General features: G+C 39.4%; 1 protein-coding gene across 1 annotated transcript in view; it reads left to right on the forward strand.

The window, feature by feature from the left end:
- Window positions 1–13,918, forward strand: part of kcmf1 (potassium channel modulatory factor 1) — a gene marked incomplete at its 5' end in the record, with an annotated part of 56,544 nt that overhangs the window by 41,903 nt on the left and 723 nt on the right. Inside the window, 3 exon segments of the mRNA XM_079814537.1 lie at window positions 4,915–5,016; window positions 11,165–11,342; window positions 11,520–11,805. Coding sequence (XP_079670663.1) covers window positions 4,915–5,016; window positions 11,165–11,342; window positions 11,520–11,805 — 566 coding nt within the window.

Genomic DNA, 13,918 nt, shown 5'->3' on the forward strand with positions numbered 1-13,918 from the left:
TTAAGACTATGAAAGCTGAAGCATAGCCTATATTTAATAAGATTAGTGGAAAATGCCCTTTATAAAAGGTAAAAATATTGAGTATTTAATAAATAAATTATATTTACAACACAAAAAAATTTTCCGGACAAGCACATTTTTTACTCGGACAAGTGAATGATCGATTTACTTGTCCGAAGGACAAGCATGTGAAAAGGCTTAATGTCGAGCCCTGAAATTACGTTCGCTCAAATCCCACTCAGACATGACATTTATCTGTTCTGTAGCCTACTATACTTATTGTAGCCATTAAACAATGTATTTTGTTTCATATTTATGTTGAAATATTAGAATGTTATTTTTAAATTTCATCTGATTATGAGAAGTGCAAAGATGCGAGTTGGTCAGAAATGATTTTGATCAGTTCATTACGTTTTGTAGAAAGCCTTTGTTTTAAGTGAATTTCGTTTTGTATAAATTGTATCTTAATTTTAATCAATGTTTCATCAGCCTGTATTTAACAAATAAGAAGCAAATAGACTATAGTAGTAACACTTTACAATAAGGTTGTATTAGTTATCATTAGTTAATGCATTAGTTCACATGAACTTACAATGAACAACAACTCTGTTTAGCATTAGTTAATCTTTGTTAACGTTAGTTAATAAAAATACAGCTGTTCATGGTTTAATTAATGCACTGTGAACTAACATGAACAATGTTAACAAGATTTTAATAATGCATTAGTAAATGTTTAAATTAACATGATCAAAGATAAATAAAGGTTCATTATTAGTTCATGTTAACTAATGCGGTTAACTAATGTTAACTAATGAACCTTATTGGAAAGTGTTACCCTTATAGCAGACAATAATCGTGACATGAAGGCGTCGGAGCGATCCCTTTCATTGCCCATGAACTGGAGGGTGTCTCATAAATAAACCGAAACTCAGCAGGCTACTTCCCTCACAGACATGAGAAATATGTGTATAGAAAGCTTGAAATGTCTACTTTTAAACTAAACAATTCTAAGAAAAGTGCTCTGTTCACGCGAGCAGCTCATGACTGGCGTCTCAGAGCGTTTCTGATCAGAAGGCTGCGCTTCATCACTGCATGAGCTGTGAGTTTAACACACATTTTTAGACTAATCCTTACCAAGCGACAACCTCCCGCAGTTTCTCTTGAAGCCGGTAGTGACTTAAAGGAGTGGTTGCATGCGATTTCACTTTTTAAACTTTAGTTAGTGTGTAATGTTGCTGCTTGAGCATAAACAGTATCTACAAAGTTACAGTGCTGAAAGTTCAATGCAAACGGAGATATTGTCTTTTAAAGTTATGGCAGTTTATTGCCTACAAAAACGGCCGGTTTGGACTACAACAAGCTTCTTCCCGGGTTGGTGACATCATAAACCCTTGCTATTAACATAAGCACTGCCCCCGCGAACACGCAACAAAGTTGGCGAGGCCCCGTCGCAGTCATTACGAAAGAGAGAGAGCGGTTGCAGAACTACAAACTACATTTGGCCATCTAACCAATCTAAGACCATTGCGTTTTTTGGAGGGATGGGCTTCATAGAAGCAGGAATTAAACGAGCCGTTCAAAGGACAGTGGAGACAGCGGTGTGGAATAAAGGTAAAATATAAGAAAAATATGGCGTTTTTAAGAAAAAATAAGTATTAAGACATGTTATACTGCGCCCAATAAACACAACCAAGCCTAGAAAAAAACCACGGAACCACCCCTTTAAACTGCAATTCATCGACTGGCCGCTAGGGACAGGCTCCAGAAGGGAGCAGAATCTCATTGAGCCCCATGTTAAAATGCCCAACTTTACAGCAGATTAAAACATGTTTACCGCCTGGTACAAATTGTGGATTTCGTCTATACGGCTAATTTTGCCCTTCGTGACGACTGTGAGGGGGTTGAATTTTTTTATAACTCATTCGTTTACATTATATAAAGCATTAAAGTTCTGCATAATTAAGGGAGTGGCCATTTCGAGTGACAGGTGGATAGCTATTTATCTGCTCTCTGTTAGTCATCGCTTCACTTCAGCTCCGCCCAAGTCCTGCCTTTTTGCTAATTTTCTGTTATCCGGGAGCCAAGATGGCAACGGCCATCTCGTCCATACTTTGCGCTTCAAAACTGCTCATCAGAATCCTATGGGTGACGTCACGGACACTACGTTTTTACAGTCTATGATCCTGACTTGTGCAACTTTGTACACATTTGTTTCTTAGTTGTAGTGTTAGTCCTTACTTTGCTAAAAAAAAAATATATATATATATATATATATATATATATATATATATGCATAGCTTTCTGCCCACCCAATTAGGCTATTAAATTAATGATTTAAAAAAACACAAATGCTTGATCAAGGGCCCGACCCTACCCAGCCCGAGGATAGTGGTGGGAAATATCAGGCCCAGGCAGAGAATCTAAACTCTACTCACCATGTGTTTTTCAATCATCTCCGGACGTGGTCATGTGTAAATTGCATGAGCTTATTTTGTTCTTTTTTAGATCGAAAGATCTGAAAAAAAAACTAGAGATGCACCGATCGACCGGCCAGGAATCGGACAATTTACCGATCGACCGGCCAGGAATCGGACAATTTTCCACATAATTGGCCCGGATTGGTTACAGATTCTGAGCCGGTCTGTTTTGTTTTGGTCTGGCACAGGCAATAACGTCAGCTACGCGTTCTCACTCTTCTCTTCGACGCCGAAGTGACATAAACATGCTTCCTTTCACTCACTCGTCTCATTCACTTCGGTTAAATATTGCTTGTATTGCGCATCATTTTATTAATTCCCACAGGTTCGAGCTCTGTTACTGTATAACGCGAATGTCACGATATTGGTCAAATTTTGGATGAATAAATCAGTTCAAGTAGGTCAGTACACTTAAATCACATCGCAATATGGACTAGTCGCAGGGGTGTCCAAAGTCGGTCCTGTAGGGCCACTGTCCTGCAGAGTTTAGCTCCAACCCCAATTAAACACACCTGAACCAGCTAATCAAGGTCTTATTAGGCATTTAGAAACTTCCAGGCAGGTGTGTTGAGGCAAGTTGGAGCTACACTCTGTAGGACAGTGGCCCTCCAGGACCGACTTTGGACACCCCTGGACTAGTGTCTGAATATTAAACCGCAAGAAGAATATTTAAATGGGAATCTTACATGTTCTGTGTGTTTGTGTGAATGGCACAGACGTTTAATCAACCACACACACACACACTGAAGCACGCATGACACTTGTGGTGTTACTACATGACAACATGAACTTCATCTCCAGAGCTGCTCTGAGACTCACTTTATGAGCATTTTACTGTTTAATCTGAGAAAAACTGTCATATCATATAGGCTACACACAGAAAGTCATGATCTTCACGGCAACCCTTAATAAAAAAAGAAGTTTGTCTAAAGGTGCACTATGTAACATTTTTTCAGTAAAATATCCAAAAACCACTAGGCCAGTGTTATATATTTTGTTCAGTTGAAGTACTTACAATATCCCAAATGTTCCCAACTATTTGTAAACCGTGAGAAAATTGCTATTTTAACCAAGGAACCCGGACGTGTGAGGGAGTCGCCTGTCGATGGCGTCATATCTACGTTACCTCGGTTTACGGTTTTATTTTGCAGAAACGCTTCACTCTTACTGCAGTGTGCAACAAGTGTCATAGCAGCCGCCGAGCGAATGTCATAACATAATTTTCAACACACTCAGATATATCTAATATGATAAACAGTGCTGCGTTACCTCCTACTCATGGCCGGAAAAGCAGAAATGGTGCCGGCGACTGTGCCATAATAAAAGTCCCGACGGTGACTATGCCATAATATGCTGCGCTGCTTGCAAGGCTTGTGTTGCCCTCTTATTAACAATCGCTCCTGCTTCTGCTTCATACTACACTAACGTTAATAATCACATCCATGAACATGATTTCTGCCCGAGTCCTATCCCGATTCTTTTCCTCCGGCTGTGAGGTGGAGACCACATGTCCCAAGATTCTGCTTGGTGTCAACAAACTACGCCTTTGTTTTGAATAGGCGAACTCTAGTGGACGGAAAAGTTACCTAGTGCAGCTTTAAGGCCCGGGTATACTTCGGCCCGCGTGCAACAGCGCATGCGCCAGCAGTACAGAAGAGTCCACTAGGTGGCAATAAACACAGTATTGAGCACAGTGTTCAGCCGTCGAAGAAGAGTGTGCAAAGACCGGTTTAAAAACAACACGCTTGGAAAAAAAAGAGAGAATTTTTTTATTCTTCAGTGTTTCTTCCAAACTATGTAGCAATGGTGGATGCACTACAGTTCTTCTCCGATCATGCCCAGCGAATGTCCCGTTGATGACTGGACTCAGTGCTGCCCTCCGATGTCTGGTGGAGCATAGACACTTTTTTACTGCGCATGTGTCGAACGCGATCCTCCGCGCGCATCCGTTGTGTAGTATACTTTGAAAGACGCGCGGACAGGGCTGCGCGCGTGATGCGTCCGGGCGCAGTAAGTGAAGTATACCCGGGCCTTTAACTTGTGATAGAAATATATTACTATTGTAAAGTACTATATACTATTATGTTACTATTGTACAGTATAATGTATGTCTTAATGTAATACTACTACTACTACAAATAACAATACAATAATAATTATTAAAAGTGTATTTTTAAAGGAATAATCACACAATTTTTTACACAATTGCCAAAAATGAGTTTATTTGAATTTCCTTTGATTTAATAATAAATTAATGTTTTATGCCCTCATTGGATTACCAGAAGAACTAAAATACACCACACAGAATTTCTGGGGAAAAAACATTTCATATATTCTTTTGCTTTTATGCATCGATGCAGAATCGTTCACATCAGCATTGTAAAAACGAATATATTCCACAGCTCTAAATTGTAAGGATTTTCTCTCTCTGTTTCAGATTTGCCCAATCTGTGCAGCTTTGCCTGGTGGCGACCCCAATCATGTGACAGATGACTTTGCTGCTCATCTCACACTTGAACACAGAGCACCTAGAGATTTAATATCCTTTTTATCTGAGCCTAATATGTATATACATAATGGACCTCATTCTTAAAACACTGTTTCTGTGTAAATCATTGTGTAAAAAAACAAACAAAAAAAATATAATAATTTACACACTTATTTGTTCAGCTTATGTCTAATGACTGAGGTAACCTTATGGCTATGCTACAAAGGTTTATCCATTCCTCCGCGATGGTTACATGACGTCAATATGGTTTCTTTGCATCCTTGAGGAATGTCAAGGTTTTCACAAAACCTAAAATTCTGAATTATTTACTCATCCTCATGTTGTTCCAAACCTATATGACTAAACTTTTGTGGATCACAAAAGAAGATATTTCAAAGAATTGTACTGGATGTTCTTTTCCATTCAATTACAATGAATGGGGGAGGCTTTTAAGCTTCAGAACAAATGTCAATATCTGATTCATAAAGGAAATGTTCTTATGAATTGGATCTTTTCAGTGAAACATTGGACCCAATTAAAAAAAAAGAAAAGCAGACTGAATGATTTGTTCACAAACTGGACTGATCCGCTTATCGAGTTCAATTCACTCGACTTTATCTGGTCGCAGCATAGATCTCACTGGCAGTGAAGATTATCAGAGAAGTGAATTGAATTTCACTGTGAATTAAATCAATTTTATATCAGATTACTATTATAATACCTTAATGGTGCTTGTCATATCCATTCGTCATAATTGCATGAAAAATAGCAGCCAGTACTCTTTAGAGTTCCACAAAAGAAAATGCATACAGGTTTGAATTGACGTGAGGGTAAGTAAATGACAGAAATGTAATTTATATATCTTGTGAAGTATTATAATCCTCTCATCATTTAAAGAATAAGATTGCAAATTTTCTAGTCTGCAAAATATTGTTTTTGACAGCTCCAGGTCTTTTGTTATAGTGCACCTATTATTAGGGCCCGAGCACCGATGGTGTGAGGAGGACCCTATTGGAATTGCACTGTTAATGCTTTTTATTTTTTTTTGTTCAACCTTTCCTTTAGTGTGTAATATAGCTGTTTGTGCATGTAAACGATTGCCTTGTTTGACATATTTTCAGTGACCTAGCTCCTCCACCATGTTACCATGGCCGTAGCAAGCTATGAGGTCACAGAGGTCTGGACCTCTCTATGTTTCCAAGGTGTATATAATGAAGGTTGTGAAAAAATTGCCTATCATAGTATTAATCTACTTTAGTGCTGCAAGGATGTTGAACGTCATCTCATCTGAGCTGCGTCTGCAGTCTGTCACTGCTCGTCAATGTCAAAATATTAGAGATGACCAATCAAATCAAAGTAGACGGGCTTTATGTTCACAGAAGCTGCTGAGCACGAATTTTATCTCCGCGTGACACACCCATTAACAGTCATAAAGTGCGAGATAAGATGCAAATAGTTCATCTTATCATTTTATATTTGACAGCTGTTTTAAGATGGAAAAGTTAAACGACCGACAAAAATAATCTGGCAAACGAATAAACTTTTGTCTAATTTAGCCATTTTGGCGTGATTCATGTAATGTAATAATTAGAAACTGTCAATGTGAAGGTTCAAGAAACATTCATCATATTCGCATAATTATTAATGAATGTGTACATATTGTTTAATTAATATAGCTTTCCTTGTAGCCTTTAGTCTTAAAAAATGACTCATAAAACATAAATATCAGTTGACCCTATGTTTACTTTCTTAACTAACACAGACGAAAATAAGAGCGCAATTCCGTAAAAGTGCCGATGGGAGTGCGTAGTTCTGCACGTGATCTACTGACGATGTGCAAATTAATGAACACAGACTCGGCCGGATCGTTTCCATAATGACCAACGCAAACTACGTTTTAAAGGAACACTCCACTTTTTAGAAAATGGCCTCATTTTTCGACTCCCCTAGAGTTAAACAGTTGAGTTTTACCGAATCCTTTCAGCCGATCTCCGGGTCTGGTGGTAGCACTTTTAGCATAGCTTAGCATAGATCATTGAATCTGATTAGAGCATCTCGCTCAAAAATGACCATAGACTTTTTATATTTTTCCTATTTAAAACTTGACTCTTCTGTAGTTACATCGTGTACTAAGACTGACAGTAAATGAGAAGTTGTGATTTTCTAGGCTGATATGGCTAGGAACTATACTCTCATTCCTGCTGCATAATATCATTGCGCCTGCTGCACCCATGGCGCGGCAGCAAAGTTCCTTGATTCTAACGCAGGAATGAGAGTATAGTTAGACGATAGTACGATGTAACTACTGAAGAGTCTAGTTTTAAAGAGGAAAAATATCTAAAATCTTTGGTCATTTTTGAGCGATATGCTAACGGTCTAATCCGATTCAATGATCTATGCTAAGCTATGCTAAAAGTGCTACCGCCAAACCCGGAGATCGGCTGAATGTATTTGAAACTGTAAAACTCAACTGTTTAAAGGTCCCATGGCATGAAATTTTCATTTTATGAGGTATTTCAACATTAATATGAGTTCCCCTGGCCTGAATATTGTCCCCAAGTGGATAGAAATGTTGATTGGTGTAAAACCGAGTTCTGGCTGTCTTTCTCTGCCTTTGAGAAAATGACAGGCCAGACTAGCCAATCCTGAAGTCTCCTGTTTTGACGTCCACACAGGAACGGTTACCTCCCTTTCCTCCGCCCAGAGAATCTGGCACGCCCATGCAAGCGCTTGAGAGATCATGGCTTGTGAACGAGTGAATGCTGGCAGTTTCTCAGTGTTTGGATGTACAAATGAAAACAGAAGTCTTTTTTCAGTTCCTTCTGATCTGTGATCAGTGATTTCTTATGTGTAGCTAATTATTTATTATTTGTGCACACACTGCGGCTTCTCTCTCTCCCGACAGAACGGTGTTTTCGTGTTTTCTATCTTGTGAGTCAGTGTTTTTGTACGTCCTCGTCGCGTCTATCTGTTCTACAATGTGCATACAGTCATGAGTTTCTGCTCAACATCGGCAGACTCACATCTCTTTAGAGATGAACCTCACGCACGCCAAGGCTCGGGCTGCACTGACCGGTCGGCCTTCAACATCCCCGACCCCCAGTACTGCATCTGGCCCACAGCGGAGGCACCAAACGCGGTGCGAGATTAAGCAGAAGGGGGGTAAGCGTGAGGGTATCTGGCTAGGCTAGCCAGCTATCCCCACAATAAACTGGATTACATTCGATTACTGCTGTTGTGTCTTTGTTTGCGCTGTGTAAGTTACTCAATGCGCGTCACTGACGCTTTTCATATGATTCGAACATATCTAAAAAATAATGCTATAATCAACACTTACTAACTTGTTCATCTCGCTGTAATGGTACATTGCATGTGTTACAAAGTTGGTAGAATAATGATGAAGACGGACTCGGCGTGACTGGGACTCGTGTTTATTCAGAACTCTCAGATACAAACACAATAAACTTGCGCTGACAGACAGCGCTCTCACAACTCAGTAGTTACTATAAATAACTTTGTTAGCAATCGCTCCGTCTCCGTGATGTCCGGTTCGCGAACGAATCATTCTTTTGAATCGGTTCTCTTTAGTGAACCGAACCAGTTCACCAAATCGGACTGAATCGTTCTAAACGGTTCGCGTCTCGAGTCAGCGCTGATCCATAATTTACTAAAGTTACTAACTTTCTGACATGAGTGACAGCCCCTCCGACTAGAAATAAACTAATAACCTGAAGTATATTCTAGTAACTACAACAGTTCACTGAACTGAGACATGCTGAGAACTGATGTGAAGTGAACTCAGGTCCATCCGTCTCTCTGGCAGCAGCTCATGCGTCGTAGACCTCGTTAAACCACGCCCCCTCCGCTCATTTCAAATGCAAAGATGTCAGCCAATCACAACAGTGGGCGTTTTTACTGAACAGCAGACATGCCTCTTGAAACAGGGCATTCAGCCACAGGGCAAACAGCAGTATAGAAAAAATGCCTTTTATTTCTAAATTATGACATTTTATGATGTAAAAATCATACTAACAATATAAGTACACCTCAGGAAACATTATAAAATAATAGAAAAATGCCATGCCATGGGACCTTTAAGGAAACTGTATGCAAGAAATGTATTTCAATTAAACATAAAATCGCCCTGATATGTCACTAGACATTAAGAAATCATGTTAATTTCAAATACTTATATCACTGACAACAGCATGTCAGCCAGGATATTGTCATTTAAAAGTGAAGTTGCAGCCCTCAACTGATGTTGACATGTTGTGTTTTGGCCTGAAGCGACACCCTCCGCCTATCTACCATTCGCAAAAAAGCTTGCTGTGTAGGACTCGTCACTTGCCATTGGAAGCTCCTTGTAGCAGCCTACATTCCAGCTGGATCCTGCAGCCTATCTGGCAACCTCGAGTCAGGGGGAGGGGGAGAGGGGATACACTGCTCTACAGTAATTTGAAAGTGATTGCAGTACCAGTTTTGGCCACAATCTTACATACATTTCCTTTAACTCTAGGGGAGCTGGAAAATTAGCCTATTTAAAAAAAAAAGTGGAGTGTTCCTTTAAGATGTGTTTTTTGGGGGGGTGGTAAATAATGGTGCAAAAACCAGTAAATTGATGAGTGAAAATCGTAGTAAATCACTTTGCATGATTCACTTAAATACTCTTAATCCAATACATTTTGCACCTGAAAGAATCACTCAAATTCACACAAATTCATATGCAATAAGGTCAGCCGCAAAAATAACCCTGTACATTCCTTTTCAGGGCAAATTTTTCACATTGGTGTCTTTAGTAAATCCTGAAAGTAGTTTTTTAACACCAAAAGGCGCAAGCTGTTAGTAAATCTTACCCTAAAGGCCCTTTCACACCGGACGCGTAACGAAAAAGCAAAGCGGAAAAACAAATATTTTGTGTGCGAATAGTTGACGTCAAAACCATTCACATCAGCCGTGACGCGAGTTTGCGACGTCTGTGACGTTTCAGAGCTCCAACATTCCAAAACATTTGCGGCGACAGCTGAGAAAACACGGACACTTCCTCATCCAGTGAAGACGAGCTTTTCACTTTATTTAAAAGACCAAAAAGAAGGTATTGGGTGCACCCAGTCTAAAGAACAGAGTCTGAAGAGGAGTATGCTAATCTTGTACATGAGCTAAAACTTTATCATGGCCGGTTCCGCACTTTACTTTCTTACTTTTTTGAGGAGCTCCTCCAGAGACAGTAGCACCGCATCTGACGAGATAAACCACACACTTCAGGAACCAATCGATCCGGAGCAGCTATGTTTCCAGTTGAGTCACAATGTAAAGATTTATGTGCCACAGTCATACTGACGGAAACGCATTCACTTTCTAGTCGCGGACACAATTAGATAAGAAAAAAATCTACGAGTTTTAAATAAAACCCTGCCTATGGACCTGCATGTTACACATTTGCATAATGCCCGCCTGCTGGCTGCTTTAGCCCGTTCTCAAAAAAAACATTATGATTTTGCTATGTCAAAGAGGAGCTGTTTTTTTTTCTCTGGAAGGGCAAAAAAAACATTGTATCAACTTCCAATACCGACGCCATAGTTACTATGGATGTAATACTGTTTACAGCTCCTCAGGAAACCTCAGGAGCTGAAACCTGATTATGGTAAGAGGCGTTACATTTCAGACACTCTCTTAGCTGACAAGCTGTTGACCATCTTGACAGAGTGGCCCAGGTAACCAGTCAGTGTAGATTGGGCATTTCGGATGGAATACTTCATTTTTGAATTCAGCAGTTGAGTTTTTGTCAAAAGGGAATGCAACAGTTTTCTTTTTGTTTTCTCTAGTTATGTAACGTTAAAAGTGTTCACGTTTCTGCTGCATAGACAGCCAAGTTTTTCAAAAGCCCATCTTGCCAGCAGCGAATTAAGCATGTTTATGCTTGGAGGTTTGAAAGTTAGTGTTTGATTTATAATTTTTTAGGCTTTTGCCTCTTTACTACTCTTTGCGTAGTGACAGGAAATTATTGGGTGGCAAAAAGAGTACTACAATCCAGACACATCATTAATCGGACTAGAACCGGCGTAATCACCACAGCTCATTGTGTCGGTGTCTATGCATTATGACAATATTCGTTGAATTAACGTGATAATGTGTTATGTCTTCTGCATCGGGTGTGTGGTGACGCATTCTCAACCAGTTGCTCCTTAACCAGCATGTGCACGATGAGAGCAGCGGCGTGCGGCACGTCCGTCGGATGTTCCACCCTGGGCGGGGACTGGGCGGTCCGCGGGCACGCAGGACTAACATGCACTTTACCAGCAGCTCCACTGGTGGGCTCTCCTCTTCACAAAGCTCCTCCTACTCTCCAAGCAATAGGGAAGCCATGGACCCCATAGCAGGTGTGTAAGGACAGGAACGAATGTACACAGGACTTTCTTATCTGGTGTTATTTTTATTTTTTTTAAATGAATGCACGTGTATTTTCCTGAATTGTCTGTTTTGATGATCTTCTCACACAATCTTTTTTGTTGTTGTTGTTGCTGTCTTTCTCTTTCTCCCTGTGTCTACATCACCAGAGTTGCTCTCTCAGCTGTCGGGTGTGCGGCGCTCCGCGGGAGGGCAGCTCAACTCTTCTGGCCCTTCGGCCTCGCAGCTGCAGCAGTTGCAAATGCAGCTTCAGTTGGAGCGCCAGCAGGCGCAGGCGGCGCGCCAGCAGCTGGAGACGGCTCGCAACGCTACACGCCAACGCAGCAACCCTAGCAACATCAGCGCCAGCATCCCGCCGCCCAGCACCGCCACAAACACAGCCATGACTGAGAGCAACCCGCTGGCTTCCCACAGCTCCCAGTTCCTTCTCACACGGTATGGCTCAGACCTCATCATAGGCTCAGAAGGTTTTCTTCCTAAAATGAGTTCAGAATATATTTATTTATTTATTTACCAGTCATAAGTATGGAACAATATTTGTGTTTCCAGAATATAAAATGAAGAATTTCAAAAAATGAAATTCTCGTACAAGCAGAGTGTTTTCATGGCAAAACTTAATTGTCGAACACTAATTCAAGGCACACATTTTCATTACGCAAAACTGATTGTCTCTGCCATAAACGAGTCTCTTTTAAACTTCACTAAAATGATGTTTACTCGAATGCCACTCAAACCAGCAACAGATAGAGACAAACGATCATCTAAATCAGACTGTACTTTGTTGTTTGATGATTGCGCAACATCACACCACGATGACAGCATCGAACCGATGTGTCGGAGGTGAATGTGTAGATTATAAAGGGTTTTAGGCTGCTTCTCATCATGAGAAAACCAATGGGGGAAAAAAAACCCTGAAAATATTTACAGATTACTGTACTATATACCAAATGTAATACTGAAAATAATGCTGCATGAACCATTTATGTTAAATATATTTATATTGGAAATTTGAGTATGGAAAAGTATGGACTTTTGAAATGGAAAATGTGTAGGAACCCTGCATGAAGCTTTTTTCTCATTAATTCAAAAAAATAAATACACCTATGATCAGAATGTTTTAATTTCTGAGTTAGAATTCATGCTTCAAAAAATATGAATATATACACACCGATCAGGCATAACATTACGGCCACCTTCCTATTATTGTGTTGGTCAATTTAAAGACAGCAAATTTTAAATATTTGTTGTAATGGCATCTTTTTATGAATGAAGGCCAGTATCACTGATACTAATGTCTCTATGAAACATTAATGACAAAACATTACAGTATCACTGAAAGCTACCAACTTCAACATTTATTAGGCTTTAAAAAATAACAACTTTTAATTTGAGTGAACTTAAAACAATCTTTACATAAACCCATTATAATAAATGTTATATTTACCCATGGCCTTTCCTGTTAGACATAGCCTATACAGAAATGTAATCGTTATCAAACACCTTTCTTAACTGCATAAATAATACATTAAATACAAATTAATCATCATTAAAGCTACAATTTTCTCTGTTCCCTTTGTTCTTTGATGAACATGAATGACAGACATCATCATAAGTGCTGCTGTCACTTTAAGATCGGCCGCTGCTGAACATGACGGAACTGACGCGCTGTCACACGCATCTCATTTTCTCACAAGTTCATTTAAGATGTTATTTAACTCATTTAAGACTCCTATTATGAGAATACTCGACAACTCGCATTTTGGCAACATTTTGTTGTTGTTATTGTTTGTTCAAGAGCAAAAGAGAACTCGATGTGTGCACGAGACTGACGCGCGGGTCTGCTTGTGCGTGCGCCATGTGTCAGGGTGTCCCTCAATGAGCTGACACACCCACACAGATATATTAAATATAAGAAATATTTTTAATGCGTTAAACTGAAAAAATGAATAGCCCGCGTTAACACACTTATTTGCCCAGCACTAAAAAAAAATTATATATATATATATATATACACATACATAAAAATTCAAGCTCATTGAAGACAAGTAAACTGTCAGTGATAAAATAGAAACAAAGAAATTGATTTCCAGTAATATTACACGTAATGTTTATGAGGATACTTGCAAAGATGGGTATTTAGACACACAAGGCGGCAAAAAGAACTTTCAGTTCTCGCACACTCTGTGTGTGAGCAGTAACTTTATGTACACGCGTTTCAGGTTCTCAGCGCATATACTGAAATTAATTCTATTTCACTGCTTATTGCGCTTGAACGGTTTAAAATCACTTGTTTTTAAAACCGCAAGGCTTAAAAACACAATCAAATGAGACTTTCGTGGTGATGCAGAAGGGTGGCGGAGTACTTTCTCTTAAAATACAGCAAGGTTCTTAAAATCTACTTCCAGAAAATGAAGAACAAGGAATGTGCATTAGGTGTGTTTTGCTTTATGTTTTTAATTTATTTTATGAAGCCTCTCTAAACTTTACATATTATATTATAATTATTTCAAAGTTATCATATGCTATCACTGTAAATAGAAAAACCTGA

The sequence above is a fragment of the Gobio gobio genome (genome assembly GCF_949357685.1).
Source record: "Gobio gobio genome assembly, chromosome: 4".
Taxonomy (NCBI): Eukaryota; Metazoa; Chordata; class Actinopteri; order Cypriniformes; family Gobionidae; genus Gobio; species Gobio gobio.